This window comes from Bos mutus, chromosome 11, assembly GCF_027580195.1.
Source record: "Bos mutus isolate GX-2022 chromosome 11, NWIPB_WYAK_1.1, whole genome shotgun sequence".
Taxonomy (NCBI): domain Eukaryota; kingdom Metazoa; phylum Chordata; class Mammalia; order Artiodactyla; family Bovidae; genus Bos; species Bos mutus.
The window spans coordinates 50,085,412-50,106,107 of record NC_091627.1 but is presented as its reverse complement, the minus strand read 5'-3'; the positions used below and the strand labels follow the sequence as shown (position 1 = coordinate 50,106,107).

Below are 20,696 nucleotides of genomic sequence, written 5' to 3'. Positions count from 1 at the left end.
TTTCTTGAAGAGATCTCTAGTCTTTCCCATTGTATTGCTTTCCTCTATTTCTTTGGATTGATCACTGAGAGAGTCTTTCTTATCTCTCCATGCTATTCTTTGGAACTCTACATTCAAATGGGTATATTTTTTCTGTTGTCTTTAGTTTCTCTTCTTTTCTCAGCTCTTTGTAAGACCTCCTCAGACAACCATTTTGCCTTTTTGTATTTCTTTTTCTTGGGATGGTCTTGATCACTGCCTCCTGTACAATGTCATGAACCTCCTTCCATAGTTCTTTGGGCAATATGTCTATCAGATCTAAGCCCTTGAATCTATTTGTCACTTCCACTTTATAATCACAAGGGATTTGATTTAGCTCATATTTGAATGATCTAGTGGTTTTCCCTACTTTCTTCAATTTAAGTCTGAATTTGACAATAAGGATTTCAAGTCAAATTCAACACAAAGTCTTTTTGAGTTGGAATTAACTTTGAGACATGAAATACTTTAGAAGGTGCCTGAAGTATCTCAAAAATTTGTTTTCTCTTTATGAAAAGAAATATTAAACTAAGTATATTTGATATGTTAAATTACAAAGGCCACATTGTCAAATAAGTAACATTAAATTATGCTGTGTCTGTGTAGATATGTATTATGTGTTCCCAGAAATTATGTAAAATTCCTGGAAGGCATATATGTCCTGACATAAGGTTTTATCTGTCATTAAAACTGGGCTCAGACAGTAAAGAATCTGCCTGCAATGCGGGAGACCTGGGTTTGATCTCTGGGTCAGAAAGATCCCCTGTAGAAGGGAATGCCAACCAACTGCAGTATTCTTGTTTGAAGAACCCCAGGGACAGAGGAGCCTAGCAAGCTATAGTCTGTGTGGTTGCAAAGAGTTGGACATGACTGAATTACTAACACTTTCTTTACACTAAAGGGCCTGACCTTAAGTACCAGGAAGATTCAGCAACAATAGAATCTGTAAACTTTGCGGTACATGTGGTTGAAGTCCATTCTGCTCCTGCAAAAAAACCAAAACCAAGCCAAACAAACAAACAAACGAACGTTTCTTGGCAGACTTTTGCCTTCCTAAGGTGCTTGTGAAAAGGCAACAGGCTGTGCCTGAATGAAAGAAATTAAGATGAATAAACAGTAGCTGTAGATTAAGCAAACAGCCAGGGCAATGGGAAAACAAATGGCTTGGCTTTTCCTGGCTCTCTGGAAAATCTTTTATTTATTTATTTATTTTTTGCATTTCTTCACCCTCCATAGTGCAGTTAAGATGATGCAAATTGTAAATAGACATCGACAGGAAGATTTCTATAAAATGAAAAAAGCTATCTACTTGCAATGTCTGACTTTTTGGGTTTATACTCTGGGGAATTTTTTTTTGTTCTCAGGGCCGTAGACTTCATTTCTCTGGACCTTTGAATTCTTGTAGCTGGACTTCATTCAACTATCACTTAATGTGTGTTATCAAAATGTTCTTGTCTTTGTTTGTATTTTTTTGCAATAGGTTGACTCCTTCCCCTGCTGCAAAGGGGATGCCCCCTTAATTGTAAAGAAACTTTTAAAAATGTGTTTTCCATGTGGGGTCTACCTTCCACAAACTCCAGTGGCCAAGACACTTCACTGGGCAAACTCTTTACAAAAAACTTTCAAACTTGGGATTATCACGGTCCTTGTCACCTTCAATTATCAGGCAGGATCAACAGAACTAATGGAAAACTGGACTAAAAAAGAAGAAGAGTTAATTACATGGGAATGAATGAACTGATGAATGATTATAATTTTTATAACTTTTGTCTAAAATACTACTGATTTTTTAATGTTTTGTTTTAAGATACAAGGAAAATTTTAAAAGATTTACAACAATTTATTAAAACAGACTTTTATAAGAAGAGTTAAAACACTGATCTTTCCTTCCCTAACTTATCCCTCCAGAATTCAGAAATTCTCAGTGAGCATACTTATTTTTTGGGCAATATAGGTATTTGCATAAGTTCAATAAGAATTTGTTCTCCTTGTAATAGGATACAATTAGAAATATTGATTATATCACCAAGGCTTTCACTGAAATGTTATATTCGAAAGAGACATTTATAGGCAAACATGACCAGGGAGTTTGAAGAAACTAAGGTCAACTTCTTGGGGCCAATAAATAAAGCCCCTTGGAAAAAACATCCTTGTACCTTGCCAACAGGATTCTCAGCAGCCTTACCTGGTAAATAAGGAAAGTTCCTTCCTGGATGGCCCAGGAATTTTAGGATACTTTGGGTACTCCAAGAGAAGAGAAATTCACCAAAATCTATAAGTATTACAGGCAACCCTTGTGACAGGTCTCAGGTGTGGCTTACTGGCCCTGAGAGGCTATTACAAATTTAATCTTATAACAAGTTCTAGCAAAACATACTTAAAAGAGCCAATATAATCAATTGCCATTCTTGCTGGACTTATGAAAATAACTAGGCCAAGTTTATTAAATTAAAACTTGTTTTGCAAACAGATTGGTGTTAATTTGGCTGTCTTTGATAAAAATGAGGGTGATTTTAGAGAGGAAAAAATATGCTTCAATTAAATTTTAATATTTATTTATAGATATTAAATTCTGGTGCTATTATTTTTCCTTGAGTCTTTGTTATTTAGCTGAAAATTAGACTGGATGCTGATTTTTTCTATTTTTCTCCAGTATTAAACCACAATTCTCTAAACTAATGTTTCCAGTTTTTATCCCATCCTTTTGTCTTGGAATCACTGAGAATTAAAATTGCTATTTTTTAAAGCCCTGAAGATTGAAGTTTGTTGACTCGATATAAATTTCAGAGAAATCACCACAACAGTTCAACCTTAAATAATCCTTGAGGCTGTCTATGTATGAATCATTCAGAAAGTTTACCTAAACACCCAATTGCTTCACCAGAGATATTTCAAACTGAAGAATGTGCTTTGTCCCAATATCTAAAAATTGGCTTGACTGACTGAACTCTAGGATCAGAAACCGGATTATAATCTACTGTATCATTAATCTTTGCTTTCATTTTGTTCCCACAGAAGTGTCTCTTATTAAATACTTGATTCCTTATACATATGTCTAGCTTGGGGAGCCCATCAGCATCAGTCTCCTAAATTAAATACATCTGTTTGATCTGTTCTTAGAAACAAAAAGTTGCTTCAGTGAAATGGAGGATTCTGCTAACCCGTTATCTCTCTCTATAGTCAACAGCTCAGCTTTTAATATGAGAAACTTCTATGTTTCAGAGAAAGCAACTGTTGAGTCCAGAGTAGGTTGCCCCTAAATGTGCCTCAGTGGTATACTGATCGCGTTGAATTAAAGTTACTTAAGTGGCTAACAGGAGAGCGACACTGACCCTCCTTTTCGTCTCCTTGAAAGCAGGACATATATCTCTCATGTGAAGATGCATTCTCTGCTTCTGGAGGTAGAAAGACACTCTTATCACCCAAAGTAGGGAATCTGGGCTGAAAAACCCATGTAAACAAACCTTGTTCCTTCTTGTATTTCCTACTCCAAGACCAAACTTTATTTAGATACTTCACTAAGTAAGCACCCAAGGCCTACATTTTTTTTTGTTCTGTCAATTCCTCACAAATTTATTCTTTATTTGTCTAAAAGTATAAAGCTGCCTGCTTTGACCACTTCTTAGGTTCCATTTCTATGAAACCTCCATGTACATGAATTAAAATTTGTCTATTTTCCTCCAGTTAATCTGTTTTGTTTCCGCTTTGTTTCAGCCACAAGAATCAAGAATTGTAGAGGGGGAAATTGCCCCATCCCCAACAGTACCAGGTTGTTATCTCTTGACGAAAGTAAGTTAGCAATTAATTTTTGAATATTAATACTTACAGGATTTTTTTAGTGGGATTCTATACTTTAAAAGAAGAATTTAAACACACAACGACTTTCAGGTATAAAGGACATGATAATTTAAAACACATGATAAATATATTGTAGCTAATGCGATTCTGAGAGGGAGAAGCTGTGAGATACAAGGAGATTTAAAACGACAGTTGACACAGTTGTCTCATAAAGCCTTTAAAGCCTCAAATAGCTGCATACTTATTGAGATAGTTATCCTTGTTGCTTACATATATGGTTGAGCAAATTCCACATGCAAGGTAATAAAATAGAGGACTTTTGCTGTGTTCAAAGTGATGGCTTTTTCAGCAAAGCCTTAATCCCATCCCTTCAATATGTCCTTGCCCTCAGGAGCCTCAGTGTTCCACCCTTGGACTAGACATTGAAGACTTTCTATTGAGAGATTGTCTCCAAATTTCTTTAATTCATGGCAGTCCTGTGGGTAAGAATGTATCTTCAAAAATTAGGCTGAAGAGAAAAGAGGCTAAAAAAGCATGCAATGGACCCATTCCTTGTCTGCTTATAATGCAGCTTTTTTTTTTTTTTACTTCAAAGGAAAAGGCTAGTGTATTTAACACACACTTTGAAGGCACATTCTATTGGCATTTGCTGTCTTAAGTGCTTTACAAATAGTGGCCTAGCTAATCCCCATCACATAACAGTCTGATAAAACAGGTGCTATTATAAGCATATATAACAGATGAAGATCACAGAGGCTAATAAACTTAAGTTCAAATAGCTACTAAGTGTTAGAGTTGGATGATTTGAACCCAAGACGTTTTTCTTCAGGGTCACTTTTTTATATTAATAAAATTTTCCCTTTCCCTTCTCTTTAGTACCTTTATAGTCAATACCACCAACTGTCTGAGGGCCAGCTGATTTTAATAAATATCCAATCACTGATCATGCTATAGTTACAGACCCCATGAGAAGAGCTTAAAAAGTGAATAATTGTGAGGCTTCAAGTACTCAGTCCTTTGGGCCACACTTTAATTTGTCTTTTACATATTTCCGTATCTGACTCTTTAGGACTAACACTTTCACACTTGACAGATTTACATATAGCAGATTCACAAACAAGTGGGGAGGAGAGGCGTATTGTATTTTCCTATCCAACATAGGTGTAAGCAAGCCCCACCCGTGGTCACAATCACATGGGGCCAGATAAATTAAAATCAAGGACAGAGCTCCCAGATTCTCTCATGTCTCTGCATGTGTCCATGGAAATAAAGGACATGGAAGCATTAGGAAAAGAACCAGGTATTACAGAAAAGCGTCCATGGTTTCTCCCTCCTCTAAATCATATTATCTTTGAATGATCAGAAACACACTCTCCATCAAACCACCAATTATTTATTTTACTAAATTTGAGGATGAAGTGTCTAAAAATGTTATAAATTCCTCACATTCAGAAACAATTCTTTCTTCTAGATTCCTTCTCTATAAAACCTTGAATCTGTACAAGGAGGAGGGAAAAGGTAGAACCGGAGGCCCTGCAGAGGCCCTGACACAAGGGAATTCCAGCATTAGGGGTAGTCTGTTCCTGGAACACCTTGGGAATTGTCACAGACAAGGTCTCCTTCCCGGCAGCAGGTTGGCAAAGTGTCGAAGTCAAAGGTGGGGTTTGCCATTCCCCAGCAGCGACCAGATGCTCTGTTCCCACGATCCTGAGCACAAGGAGAAGAAAGCGAATTTTTTCAAGAATATTGATGGGTGGTTTGAGGGGAGGGCAGCAGGAGTCAGACAGACTGTGTGAGCTATAATGGGATAGTCTGAGGGCACAGAGACAGGGAGGCAGTGGGCAACATGTGGAGCAACTCGACTTGAGGCAAGTGTGAAAACATTGAAATCCCAAGACTTAACTGGTGTGTCCAGTATGTACTATCAAAGAAAGGGAGGCTAAGATTCACCTCTTATATCTTCCAGTATTTTCCCCTTCTTTTGCTTTCTTTCAAAATTCATGCTTTTTTCTCTCTCTCTTTTGTTTCTGAACACTTCCCATACACATGTGGATTCCTCCTAGGTACATATTTTGTTGGTTCTCCCATGCCATCAATTTGATGACATGTCCTCTGCCTACCTTGCCCTGATATAATTTCAATGGGTTGACCAAACCTCTCCTTTATTTGACGGTAACTGTCTCACCAGTGGACTGAAAGTCCACATTGCACTTCCACCATTCAGCACACTTTAAGGTCAATCAGGATCACACAATATTCCTTGCAAATAGATTTCCCAGAACCTTCAAACATCTTCCTCATGGGACCCTGATGGTGTGGTTCTCAGACCCTGCTGTCTAGTGAATGTTTTCAACTCTGGTGTTTTTCGTAGTTTTCTAACAGGTCCAGACAGAGAATTCCATTTCATAATATTTTCCTTAAGCATGATCTGATATAGACTTTACTGTTGTTCAATCACTCAGTCATGTGCAATGCTTTGTGACTCAATGGGCTGCAGCATACCAGGCTTCCCTATCCTTCACCATCTCCTGGAGTTTGCAAAAACTCATTTCCATTGAATTAATGATGCCATCCAACCATCTCATCCTGTGTTGTCCCCTTCTCCTCCTGCCCTCATTCTATCCCAGCGTTAGGGTCTTTTCCAACGAGTCAGCTCCTTGCATCAGGTAGCCAAAGATTGGAGCTTCAGCATCAGTCCTTCCAATGAATATTCAGGGTTGATTTCCATTAGGATTGACTGGTTTGATCTCCTCACTGTCTGAGGGACCTAAAGTAACTCTCCAGCACCACAGTTTGAAAGCCTCAATTTTTCAGCCCTCAGCTTTCTTTCTGGTCCAACTCTCACATCCATATATGACTGCTACTGTTTTCCAAATTTGCTGTCATACTGAGTACAGCACTTTAACAGCACCGTCTTTTAGGATTTGAAATAGCTCAGCTGGAATTCATTACCTCCACTAGCTTTGTTCATCCTGATGCTTCCTAAGGCCCACTTGGCTCCACACTCCAGGGTGTCTGGCTTTAGATGAGTGGTCACATCATTGTGGTTAACTGGGTCATTAAGAGCTCTTTTGTACAGTTCTTCTGTATATTCTTGCCACTTCTTCTTAATATCTTCTGCTTTTGTTAGGGCCATATCATTTCTGTTCTTTATTGTGACCATCTTTGCATATTCCCTTGGTATCTCTAATTTTCTTGAATATATCCCTAATCTTTCCCATTCTATTGTTTTTCTCTATTTCTTTGCATTGTCCACTTAAGAAGTCTTTCTTATCTCTCTTCGCTCTTTTTTGGAACTCTGCATTCAAATGGGTATATCTTTCCTTTCATCCTTTGCCTTTCACTTCTCTTAGCTATTTGTAAGGCCTCCTGAGACGATCCTTTTGCCTTCTTTTTCTTGGGAATGGTTTTGGCCACTTCCTCCTGTACCATATTACAAACCTTTGTCCATAATTCTTCAGGTACTCTGTCTATCAGATCTAATCCCTTCAATCTATTTTTCACTTCCAGTGTATAATCATAAGGGATTTTATTTAGGTCATATCTGAATGGACTAGTGGTTTTCCCTATGTTCTTCAAATTAAGTCTGAATTTTGCAATAAGGAATTCATGATTTGAGCCACAGTCAGCTCCCAGTCTTGTTTTTGCTGACTGTATAGTGTTTCTCCATCTTTGGCTGCAAAGAATATAATCAATCTGAATATGTTACTGACCATCTGGTGATGTCCATGTGTAGAGTCATCTCTTGTGTTGTTGGAAGAGAGTGTTTGCTATGACTAGTGTGTTCTCTTGGCAAAATTTTGTTAGCTTTTGCCTGCTTCATTTTGTACTTCAAGGTCAAACTTGCCTGTTATTCCAGGTATCTCTTGACTTCTTACTTCTGCATTAGAATCTCCTATGATGAAAAGGATATCTTTTTTTGGTGATAGTTCTAAAATGTCTTGTAGGTCAGGCTTCTCTAATGGCTCAGTGTGTAAGGAATCTGCCTGAAGTGCAAGAGTTGCAGGAGACTCGGGTTCTATCTCTGGGTTGGGAATATCCCCTGGGGGAGGGCATGACAACCCACTCCAGTATTCTTGCCTGGAGAATCCCATGGACAGAGGAGCCTGGCAGGCTGCAGTCTTGTTGTTCAGTTGCCCAGTCATGTCTGACTCTTTGTGACCCATGGACTGCAGCCCATCAGGCTTCCCCGTCACTCACCGTCTCCCCAAGTTTGCCTAAGTTTATTTCCATTGCTTTGGTGATGTCATCCAGCCATCTCATCCTCTGATGCCCTCTTCTCCTTCTGCCCTCAATCTTTTCCAGCATCAGGGACTTTTCCAGTGAGTCAGCTGTCTGCATCAGATGACCAAAATGCTGGAGTTTCAGCTTCAGCATCAGTCCTTGCAACGAGTATTCAGGGTTGATTTCCCTTAAGATTGACTGGTTTGATCTCCTTGCTGTCCAAGGGATTTTCAGCACCACAGTTCAAATGCATCAATTCTTCCATGCTCCACCTTCTTTATGGTCCAGCTCTCACAACTGTAGATGACCACTGGGAAGACCATACCCTTGATTATATGGACCTTTGTTGGCAAAGTAATATCTCTGCTTTTTAATATGCTACGTTGGTCATAACTTTCCTTCCAACAAGCATACGTCTTTTAATTTTGTGGCTGCAGTCACTGTCTGCAGTGATTTTGCTGCTAAGTCACTTCAGTTGTGTCTGACTCTGTGTGACCCTATAGACAGCAGCCCATCAGGCTCTGCCATCCCTGGGGTTCTCCAGGCAAGAACACTGGAGTGGGTTGCCATTTCCTTCTCCAATGCATGAAAGTGAAAAGTGAAAGTGAAGTCACTCAGTCATGTCCAACTCTTAGCGACCCCATGGACTGCAGCCAACCAGGCTCCTCCATTCATGGGATTTTCCAGGCAAGAGTACTGGAGTGGGGTGCCATTGCCTTCTCCAGCAGTGATTTTGGAGCCCCCTAAAATAAAGTCTGACACTGTTTCCACTGTTTCCCCATCTATTTGCCATGAAGTGATGAACCAGATGCCATGATCTTAGTATCCATTCTATTTCAGATTCTTTTCCCATATAGTTATTACAGATTATTGAGTAGAGTTCCTCATACTATAAAATAGGACTTTGTTGATTATCTATTTTATATACAGTAACTTGTATACTTTAAACCCATACTCCTAATTTATACCCCCTCCCCACCTTTGGTAACCAGAAGAGTGTTTTGTCTGTCTATGAGTCTGTTTCTGTTTTGTAAATAAGTTTATTCTTATCATTATTTTACAGTCCACATATAAATGATTTCATATGATGTTTATCTTTCTCTGACTAATTTCATTTAGTGTGATAATCTCTAGTTCCATACATGTTGCTTCAAATGGCATTCTTTCTTTTTCTATGGCTTAGTATGGTGGTACAGTAGTAAAGACTCTGATTGGTTGGGTCAATGTAGGTAACACAAAAGACACGGATTTGATCCTGGGTCAGAAAGATCCCCCAGAGGAGGAAATGGCAACCTGCTCCAGTATTCTTGCCTAGAAAATTCCATGGACAGTGGAGCTTGGCAGGCTATAGTCAGTCCATGGGGTCACAAAGAGTCAGACGTGACTGAGTAAATAAGTATATACATATTTCATTGTATGTATGTACCAAACCCACATAGTTTAAGTGTTCTGGTTGATTTTTTTCCAGACATGTTTTCTTACAGGATTTCCTAATCTATGACCTCTTGAAGTCCACAGTATTTCATGTTAACAGATATTACAGTAGAGTCTTTGGCTAAAATTTATTTTTTTGTTAGAGCCTCTTGGAAAGCTCAACTTTCCCTAAGGTAAGAATGATGGGACATTCCCTGGTACAATGTAGATAGACAACATGTCAGGCTGCAGTCTGTAGACCTTTAAGGACAGGGAGAGGGAAAGAGAGACACTGTATGAGACGAAGGGAAGAATGGGAGGGGAGGACTTCTAGAGGAAAAGGGCAGGAGAGCAAGTCTGACAGGTATAATTTTGAAAAGAGCAAGAAATCTATTTCTTGTAAAGGAAAATAGGATGGAAACAACAATAGAAAGAAATCAGCAAATAAGACTCAAGACCCTTCAGTTAAAGTTATTTTCTTCCAATGTGCTACAAAAATTACTTAGTTTCATGGCAAAGAGCATGAGCTGTCTCAAATTTTCCTCAGTAGCCTTGTTGCATAGAAAGAAGGCAAAGAACTTTAGTATACTTGAGGCATTATGAATCTCACAATATCCAATTCTCCTTAAAACCTAGTTCCGTATGTGGACATAGATGGACCCAAACAAGTGCTTTCACATATGATCACTAACAATCTGAATCTTTCTCATGAGGCATAAGCTAGCCTACTCCTTACTTCAGAAAGAGACATCTTTCTTGTATTGGAGAGTGACCAGGCCTGACTTACTTTGCTCTGGATGGAGGCACTGTCTCCATTTTTCAAAACTGTAAGCAAACCTGTCATTGCTTTGGAGAGAGGTGGCCTTTCTGTTTTTAAAGGCTCTTCACTACACAGACTTCCTTGCAAAGGTCATCCAGAAGAGAGGGCAGTGAGTGTCTCTGATTACATGAAGTTCAGAAATGCCAGAGCTCCACACAGAACTGTTTCCCAAGTCTGCTCTGAAAAATTCTTTGCTTTCTCAATTAAAAAATGGTGTTCTTTCCACTTGTGGTAGTCGATCACTTTCAGAAAAAGATCATGAGTATGGGCTTAAAAGTCTGGGGAAAATTCCCCGGGAAGTTGGCTACAGAGAGATGCTGAGCATTTCAAAGTCTTTAAAAGGATGGGATTGAGCAATGAATGTGCATAAAGCACTGTATTATACAACAAGCAACATTTTATTATCTCTATGATTTTTTCTGAATAGTACCTAAGGTATTGCAGGTAAATCCTGGAGATTTTGTCTCTGGTTAACATTTTCTTAATAGAATAATTCTTGGGTTTTAATGATCCAATCTCCAGAAAATATGTACATCAACTGGTGCAATATTTTTCAGCCAAATTTTGAATAAGAAAAATTGATATATGCATTCCCAAATCCCAATATGAATCCATTATTAAAACTATGCATGGGCTAAGTCTAGTGACATACTAAGCACGATTGGTAAAAGATGAGACTCGCATATTTTTTTCAAAGAGAGCACAGGTCACAGATGTTGCAGGTGTGAAAAGAGGCATCACTGGGTCATGTATGGCATACAATAAAAGAAAAAAATTTAAACTACACATTTATTGTGTGCTAATCAGAAAATCAAGTTTTAAAGAATTTTCTATTTTAACACGACAGTTTCCTACTTAAACCTGGGTGTTCATGGGTTTTCGAGCATTGTTTGGGTGATTGGGGTAGAAACCTACTGTACTATGGGTGTTTTTTTTTTCATTTAAAATGGTGAGATGTAAGCTCACAAATTCAATTTTTTGACTAAAGAACTAAAAATCCTCTTGATGAAAGTGAAAGAGGAGAGTGAAAAAGTTGGCTTAAAGCTCAACATTCAGAAAATGAAGATCATGGCATCTGGTCCCATCATTTCATGGGAAATAGATGGGGAAACAGTAGAAACAGTGTCAGACTTTATTTTGGGGGGCTCTAAAATCACTGAAGATGGTGATTGAAGCCAGGAAATTAAAAGTCACTTCCTCCTTGGAAGGAAAGCTATGACCAACCTAGATAGTATATTGAAAAGCAGAGACATTACTTTGCCAACAAAGGTCTGTCTTGTCAAGGCTATGGTTTTTCCAGTGGTCATGTATGGATGTGAGAGTTGGACTGTGAAGAAGGCTGAGCGCCGAAGAATTGATGCTTTTGAACTGTGGTGTTGAAGAAGACTCTTGAGAGTCCCTTGGACTGCAAGGAGATCCAACCAGTCCATCCTAAAGGAGATCAGTCCTGGGTGTCCACTGGAATGACTGATGCTGAAACTCCAATACTTTGGCCACCTCATGCGAAGAGTTGACTCATTGGAAAAGACCCTGATGCTGGGAGGGATTGAGGGCAGGAGGAGAAGGGGACAACAGAGGATGAGATGGTTGGATGGCATCACTGACTTGATGGACATGAGTTTGAGTGAACTCTGGGAGTTGGTCATGGACAGGGAGGCCTGGCGTGCTGTGATTCATGGAGTTGCAAAATGTCGGACACGACTGAGCTAATGAACTGAACTGAACTGAATTTTCAGTGATATTTGCAACTGGATTCAGTTGGAAGAATTAATCAGTTCAGGTGGTACCATCAGACTCTACATATGCTAGTGTTGATCATTTTCCTAAATTTGAGACAAAGGACAAAATCAAGAGATGAGATGGGCTGACAAATGGGGGAACAGTCTCTCCACACTTCCCTGCTTCTCTCTTCCATGAATATTTTTCCAAATATCTTCCCAAATATTCCCAGGAGGCCTGATCTCCTGCATCTCTTCTGGGCTTTCTTTGCTTCCTTTTTGCAGCCTTTCCTGGAACATCTTTTCTTGCTCCCCCTGCCTTTCAGAGATGTGAGAATTGGGCACCTGGGAGCACTCAGAGAATGAAAAAAACTCCATCTTTGCCTGAAGGAAAATGGGACTGATTGTGGGGAGGATTCCTTACATTGGACAGTTCCAGCCTGTGCCGGGAAGGGGCTCTACCCATTCTGGGAATCTCTCTGAGGTTACATCACCTCTGTCCCTTCTCAGTTCCTGGTTTTTGTTCTGGTTTTGTTCTGCTCACTTGGGAGGCTTCGATTTTGCCTCTGTTTTTTTGCTCATGTCCTGTTGTAATAAATCTTCATCATTTAATCTGGTGAGCTTGCCTGGTGGATCAGATGGTAAAGAATATGCCTGAAATGCTGGAGACAGGAGTTCAAGCCATGGGTAGGGGAGATCCCCTGGAGAAGGAAATGGCTACCCACTCCAGTATTCTTGCCTGGGGAATTCCATGGACAGAGGAGTCACTCAAGCTGGATAGTAATTGGGGGAATGAAAAAGGAGATCCTTCATTGCCTCTACCTTCTTCCACATACACATTTGATAATCTTGTAAAATTCAGCATTTCATTGCAATTTACAATAGTTCATATTCAATTCAATAGTGGTACCACAATTTATTAAACTAATTTCATTTATTGACTATCTTTTTTATTTTCATTTTAGACAAGATAAGAATAAATAATCTCTTAAATCAAAGATAAAAATGCTCATGATTATTTTAAATGATTTTTTCCCTCATTTTAAGAAAAATCAGAAGGTACTTCTTTCTGTAACAGTGGCTGACTACAAAGAACTGGTTATGAAATTCCGGTATATGTAAGGAATCACTAAGCAGTCACTTGGTTTATAAACCAAAATATGGATATGCAAGAGGACTTGCTGGAGTTTCAAGTAATCTAGATATCATAGTGTTTAACACATCCTTGGGAGAATGGCAATATCCAGTCTAAACTTGATTTAGAGAGAAACATTTCAAAAGACTTAATAAGCACAATATCACAAATTTTCCAAGTGTCCTTCTAATTCTCTATTCTTTCATTGCTCTGTGGGGAGGGCAATATTTTGATTTTATCTTAACCAGATGACTTATTGTCTTTTGAAAATATATGCGATGAAAATAGGTTTAAAGAATCATGCCGTCTAAATTTTAAGGTGTCACTGGAGCTGTTTACATTCAAAGGAAGACTGAGAATAACCATAAACTGTTTATGTAATAGAGCTTCCCTGGTGGCTCAGAAGGTAAAGAATCTGCCTGCAGTGCAGGAGACCGAGGTTTGATCACTGGGTCAGGAAGATCTTCTGGAGAAGGGAATGGCTATCCTCTCCACTATTCTTGCCTGAAGAATTCCACGGACAAAGGAACCTGGCAGGCTACAGTCCATGAGTCACAAAGAGTAGGACAACTGAGCGATTATCACTTTCACTTTTACATTTACATAATAATCTGTGCTGAAGAAAACTACAAAGGGACATTCACTACATGAGTTTGCAGAAGAACTAAAAAAATTGGAAGAGTGATATTTCATGATGTTGGGCATCAACAACAAACTGACCATGAGAAAGTGAGTAATCTGTGGCTTGGAATCTGTAAAGTTAGGATGCCCCTCTTTACTCAAGAGACCTGTATTTTTATTCTTTTGATGGTAGTGATATGGCAATTGTTCATTAGTAAGGGAATAAAAAAGAAAATTTAATAATTTTTCACATCCCTTAATCCCAAATGGTTATAACCTTAAGTTTAACCTACTTCCAATTCTCTGAATGTGTGTGTAGTGACAATTTCTGGAGACCTATAGAGTGAAAGTGTTAGTCGATCAGTCGTGTCTGACTCTCTGTGATCCCACAGACTGTAGGCAGCCCGACTTTTCTGTCCATGGGATTCTCCAGGCAAGAATACTGGAGTGAGTTGCCATGGCTTCTTGAAGGGGATCTTCCTGACCCAGGGATCGAGCTTGTGTCTCTTATATCTGGCTGTATTGGCAGACAGGTTCTTTACTACTAGCACCACCTAGGAAGCCCCCTTTTGATATTGAGGAGGAATCAGTAGCCCAAGTTGCTGCTTGCAACTTTCCTGTGCTGTAACTAAGGAAGGCAGGTGAAAGATAAAGGATATAGATAAAAGGATTCAGACAATAGAATCCCAGAGAAATGACACTTGAACCCTGGACAAATAGACATCAAGGTCTTCCTCACTGTTACATTTCAGTTACATGTCCAGGAAATACCTTTATTTTTATGAGCCAAACTATGTTGAGAGTTTTCTTACTTTCCATGACAAATGTCCTATCTAACATAATGAGTCCTCCAACAAGAGGAAGAGGATCTGGTCCCCACAGCTGTGGTGGCTCACCTGCCATTGAAGGGGGAACTCAAGTAAAATGGAAACTGGCACAAGACCAATCACTGTGAACTTTTCAAACCCATGTTTTTACTTTAATTAGGGCAGAAAATCAAGACCCCCAGCATTGTGCAATCCTTAATTCATTTAAACTGATGGAGAAGATTTCGACCAAAATTGCTAAAGGAATATTTAGTTAAGGTAATCTATTTTAGGGCTTCCCAGGTGGTGCTAGTGGTAAAGAACCTGCCAATGAAGGTGACATAGAGACGTGGGTTTCATCCTTGGGTTGGGAAGATCCTCTGGAGGAGGGCATGACAACCCACTCCAGTATTCTTGCCTGGAGAATCCCATGGACAGAAAAGAATAGGGGAGTCTGATGGGCTAGAGTACATAGGGTCGCAAAGAATTGGACATGACTGAAGTGGCTTAGCATGCAAGTGCAGTTTATCTTAGAAATAGGAAATGAAATTTAAGAAACATAAAAAAAGACATTGATCATTCATTTTTATCTCTTTATTTGAGAAGCAATACCCTTTCATGACACTTTCATAATGTTCTTGGTCCATATGGAAAATTTCATCAGTGGTCTCATATGATAAATGTTTTTTTCCAAATTAGGGAACTGGTCCAAATATTTTTTTTCCACAATGGAAGCTTGTGACAAGGGTTGGGCAGTGATAAGGTGAATGGAAGATTAGTGGTTTTAAAATATGCAGATACACAGAGTATGGTCTTGCCTTCAGTTAGGAGGGACATTATTTTCCATTCCAAAAACTGTTAAGAAAAATCTTGCTAGACATTGAAGTCATATGAAATCCAGTCATGACTGAGGCCACAGTGTTTTAAGATTCAAGGATAGAGGACATACTGGGTCCTTTCTAATAAAGTACCCTATAGAAATAAGCCAACATGTAGTTAGAATAATCAGAGCTGGCTGAACATAGTGAGCTATAAGTACAGAATTTGAAAGGTATTAGAAAACTGTACTCAGTTTGACAGATCACATTTACATCTGCCAAAACCACCACCAACCAAAACAGGTTATCATTCTTATTGTATGTTTATCTACTTAATTAGATTATTGATTTGTTTGCATACATTTTATGAATATTAATAAAGTCTATTTATTAATGCAGAGTTCCAAAGAACAGCAAAGAGAGATAAGAAAGGCTTCCTCAGCGATCAATGCAAAGAAATAAAGGAAAACAACAGAATGGGAAAGACTAGAGATCTCTTCAAGAAAATTAGAGATGCCAAGGGAATATTTCATGCAAAGATGGGCTCGATAAAGGACAGAAATGGTATGGACCTAACAGAAGCAGAAGATATTAAGAAGAGGTGGCAAGAATACACAAAGGAACTGTACAAAAAAGATCTTCATGACAAAGATAATCATGATGGTGTGATCACTCACCTAGAGCCAGACATCCTGGAATGTGAAGTCAAGTGGGCCTTAGAAAGCATCACTATGAACAAAGCTAGTGGAGGTGATGGAATTCCAGTTGACCTATTTCAAACCCTGAAAAATGATGCTGTGAAAGTGCTGTACTCAATATGCCAGCAAATTTGGAGAACTCAGCAGTGGCCACAGGACTGGAAAAGGTCAGTTTTCATTCCAATCCCAAAGAAAGGCAATGCCAAAGAATGCTTAAACTACCGCACAATTGCACTCATCTCACACGCTAGTAAAGTCATGCTCAAAATTCTCCAAGCCAGGCTGGAGCAATACGTGAACCATGAACTTCCAGATGTTCAAGCTGGTTTTAGAAAAGGCAGAGGAACCAGAGATCAAATGCCAACATCCACTGGATCATGGAAAAAGCAAGAGAGTTCCAGAAAAACATCTATTTCTGCTTTATTGACAATGCTAAAGCCTTTGACTGTGTGTATCACAATAAACTGTGGAAAATTCTGAAAGAGATGGGAATACCAGACCATCAGGTCAGGGAATATCTGACCTGCTTCTTGAGAAACCTATACGCAGGTAAGAAAGCAACAGTTAGAACTGGACATGGAACAACAGACTGGTTCCAAATAGGAAAAGGAGTACTTCAAGGCTGTATATTGTCACCCTGCTTATTTAACTTCTATGCAGAGTATATCGTGAGAAACACTGGGCTGGAAGAAACACAAGCTGGAATCAAGATTGCCAGGAGAAATATCAATAACCTGAGATATGCAGATGACACCACCCTTATGGCAGAAAGTGAAGAGGAACTAAAAAGCCTCTTGATGAAAGTGAAAGTGTAGAGTGAAAAAATTGGCTTAAAGCTCAACATTCAGAAAATGAAGATCATGGCATCTGGTCCCATCACTTCATGGCAAATAGATGGGGAAACAATGGAAACAGTGTCAGACTTTATTTTTGGGGGGCTCCAAAATCACTACAAATGGTGACTGTAGCCATGAAATTAAAAGACACTTACTCCTTGGAAGGAAAGTCATGACTTACCTCGATAGCATATTCAAAAGGAGAGACATTACTTTGCCAACAAAGGTCTATCTAGTCAAGGCTATGTTTTTTCCAGTGGTCATGTATGGATGTGAGAGTTGGACTGTGAAGAAAGCTGAGTGCCGAAGAGTTGTTGCTTTTTAAGTGTGGTGTTGGAGAATACTCTTGAGAGTCCCTTGGACTGCAAGGAGATCCAACCAGTCCATCCTAAAGGAGATCAGTCCTGGGTGTTCATTGAAGGACTGAGGCTGAAGCTGAAGCTCCAATACTTTGGCCACCTCATGCAAAGAGTTGACTCAATGGAAAATACCCTGATGCTGGGAGGGATTGTGGCCAGGAGGAGAAGGGGATGGCAGAGGATAAGATGACTGGATGGCATCACTGACTAGATAGACATGAGTTTGGGTAAACTTCGGGAGTTGGTGATGGACATGGATGCATGGCATGCTGCAGTTCGTGGGGTTGCAAAGAGTCGGACATGGCTGAGTGACTGAACTGAACTGATTATGTTTCTCACTAATACTTTAGAAAGTACAGTTCTAAACATCATCACATACCTTAAGACTGGTTTCCTCATACCATCAGAAACCTGTCTTGGGGGAATGTGTGAGCAGTACTGTGAATGGAAGAGCAATGTCTTTATGTGCCTACAGCCCACATACTACAGAAGTAATGGTGATGTACTTAACCACAAATACACAAATATGTATATATGGTTATTTCCCCAGGAACCTGGGTGAAATGAGGCAGAGACTGATCGAAAATTCTTGACCACCCACTTCATCTTTCTCAATTTGTCTATGAGAATGAGGCAGAGAAGACAGGCAATTGAAAACTAATATTTTTATTGTGAACTTTGCAAAGTCAGGTTATGGAACACACAGAAGAGACTGAATTGAGTCTGGGGAGGAGGGAAGGTCAGAATGAAGTGGTTGGGTTGGGGCTGTGAGAAGAATATCCCCTTCCATAGTGGGTCTGAATCCCTAGTTCCAAGTCCATGATGAGTTGCACACCAGTTGCACACCAGTCAGGCTGCTGACTTCTCTTCTGATCTAGTCTGTGAACTTGCAGACGTAGGGTAAGTTCAAATTGCAGTTATGATCTCTCCACTTGAGATATCCTGGAGAGACAGAAGATCTCAAGTCAACAGGGCTGGTGGAGCTTGAGAACCCAATGGAGAGGAATCCCAGATTCTGGTTTAGGCTTCAAAGGCCCTCCCTCATCTTCACCAGTGTCCCACTCCATGGGAAGAGGATAGAAAGTAAGAAGAGATGAGAGGGAATGGAAGAAGACAGGCCAATATTATAGTTCCAGCCAAGGAGGATTCCCTGAAGATCAGACCCAGAAATGGCAGGTGAGGGGATGGAAAAGGCTGGACAAAAATGACCTTCTATGTTTCTTACCTGAGCTTCTTGAGAGACTCCCACAGTAGCCAGGGCTTGAGATGGCAGCAGGATCTGTCTCCCAGGCAACGTAATTGAGCACGTCATTGCTACTCCATTCCCATCCACCAGCATTGGCCTCAGAGCCCTGTGGAGTAGAGGACGGAATTGGGTGAGACAGAAAGGCCTTTAGAATTCTCCTGGTCTGATGCTGTCTGTTGGAATGATTGATTCCCCTCCCCAGCATCACTGAATTAGCTCTGCTGTTCAAGATGAGTCCCCACAGCTCTCCTCTGGGAAACTCTCCTGAACTCTATTGGCTAATTTCATAGCCAATAATCACAAAGACCAATTAAATGTCTCAAAGGAACATGGCCCTATCTGAACTATACTTGGGGTGTACTTATGTTTACCCTCTGAATCTCCAAGATAGTGTCTGTTTTATAAAAGGGAAAACTGCATCAATCCTAAATGTTCATTGACATGATAAGCACAACATATGCAGACTCAGGGAAGCACAATGAACTGAATTACAAGGTATGCTGTGTAAACTGTGTAAAAGCTTGACAAAAGGCAGATTAACTTTAGTTGGGGACTAGGACCTGCCCAGGACTAAAGGCTCTCACTTTCCCTAGTTATCCTGTGAACTCCAGGGATCTCTCAGGTATTTTCTGGGCTGGCAAAAGGGGACAAAGAAGGACCTGGGTGGCCATAACACCTTTGGAAGTAACAGATTAGAGAGATGTAAGTGTACCTCTGTGGGGTCATGGAGCCCAATCCAGATGTCTGATTGGGTGTTCAAGTTGTTCCTAACCAAGGAGGCCACGAAGGATTCCTCAGCCCCACTGAGCACAGACACAAGATGTCCTGAGGGCCTCTTCTGGCAGGCAATCTGTGTGGGGAAGGGAAATACACAGGAGGAGCTTGACACACCACTAGGGGAAGGGAAGGGCCATTGCAGGTGAGAAGGGGTATGTTTACCAAACATGAATTCATCATATTCATCCTCAGGAAACTCTTGAGAATGGAGACCCCCTGGTCCCCAAACCCAGTCTCTGATTTGCTTCTGCTTATTTCCCTAACTGCAGATCCCACCACTCACATCTGCATCCATCCAGGTTTTGGGTGTTTTAAACAAGGCATAGCAGTGAGACCTATAGGCCATGGAACCTGAGGGACAGCTGATCCTTGCAGATGGCAGTTCCTTTTGGGAATTTTCCCCTGGAGAGGAAGAAATAAGGGAGAGGGTTGGGGTGAAATGGAGAGAGGGGATTGGAGGGGGAAGGTGACCTTGGGGAATATTTATGAGGCCAAGGCTTGGGGCGGTGATACCAAACTTCTGACTGCCTCTCACCATTGCCAACACTCCAGGATTTTTTATAAATCATGAACTAGACTTACTAACTGGATGATGATCTCTCTTCTTTTTATTCATTGTCTTTATTCAAAAGTCCAGTCCTTCTCCTCTGAGTTGATAGATTCTCCAATCATTTTCCTTCTACTCATCTCATTAATGACACTCTATACTTTCCTCCTTCATCTGTGTACATAAATTACTGAGAAAATAGAAATCACCTCATCCCATTGTTACTGAACCACTGGAGTGCTTCCCACCACTGGTTACCTGAAGAAAGGAGTGATGACTCAGGAATTCCAGGCAATTATGTATGTGGGGATATTCCATTACCAGGGGAGGCACAGGAGCTTTCCTCTTTGTCTTGGCCTTGAGCAGACACTGGGAACCCAGAGCTAGAGGCAGAGAAATCTCACCTTGGATCTGAGACAGGAGCATCAGGCAGGAGAGCAGCATCCAGGACAGTCTGGGGAGGCCCAGGGAAGGCAGCATTGTGTCTGTGAGGTGTGGAGGCAGCTAGAGAACTAAGGGAGGGTGGTCAGAGAGAGGATGTGAGAGATCCCCTGTTGTACCTCTTGTCTTTTCCTTCATCTAGTCCCCTAAGAATAACTCCATCTTGGTAGCATCCCTCCCCTTCCATGGTGCTGGAAAAAATTAGAAAATCTACACATCCTAGTGTACCTGAGGTCTCCCAAGTCTGGCTTCCCCTGGTCTCAGAGCTCCCACATTCTCTGAGGACAAGGATCCTTGTACACCCTCCCTGAAATGTGCAAGGTGAAACCCCTGTCATGGGTCTCATCTAGTCTCGGCTCCCACTTACCTCTCTTGCAGGGATCTGCACTGGCTTGTCAGGGCAGAAAAGATTGGGCTTTTA

General features: G+C 40.3%; 1 protein-coding gene across 2 annotated transcripts; it reads right to left on the bottom strand.

The window, feature by feature from the left end:
- Positions 1–18,138: 18,138 nt before the first annotated feature.
- LOC102279349 (lithostathine) lies at positions 18,139–20,314 on the bottom strand. Of its 2 annotated transcripts, XM_005893279.3 has the most exons (5): positions 20,239–20,314; positions 19,571–19,689; positions 19,223–19,360; positions 18,490–18,616; positions 18,139–18,206 (listed from the first exon to the last, which is right to left on the bottom strand). In XM_005893279.3, exons 1-5 carry the CDS (start codon positions 20,312–20,314, stop codon positions 18,139–18,141), a joined length of 528 nt encoding a protein of 175 aa, XP_005893341.2. The 2 variants fall into 2 exon arrangements, with proteins under 2 accessions (XP_005893341.2, XP_070236238.1); XM_070380137.1 differs by lacking the exon at positions 19,223–19,360.
- Positions 20,315–20,696: the final 382 nt, after the last annotated feature.

Excerpts from the sequence above, each read along its gene's own strand:
- LOC102279349 (XM_005893279.3), bottom strand. The coding sequence starts at position 20,314 with ATGCTGCCTTCCCTGGGCCTCCCCAGACTGTCCTGGATGCTGCTCTCC. Across the intron at positions 19,690-20,238 it reads GCTCCTGTCTCAGATCCAAG|GGGAAAATTCCCAAAAGGAA; the intron begins GTGAGATTTCTC and ends CTTCCTCTCCAG. Across the intron at positions 18,617-19,222 it reads GGCTCCATGACCCCACAGAG|GGCTCTGAGGCCAATGCTGG; the intron begins GTACACTTACAT and ends TCTACTCCACAG.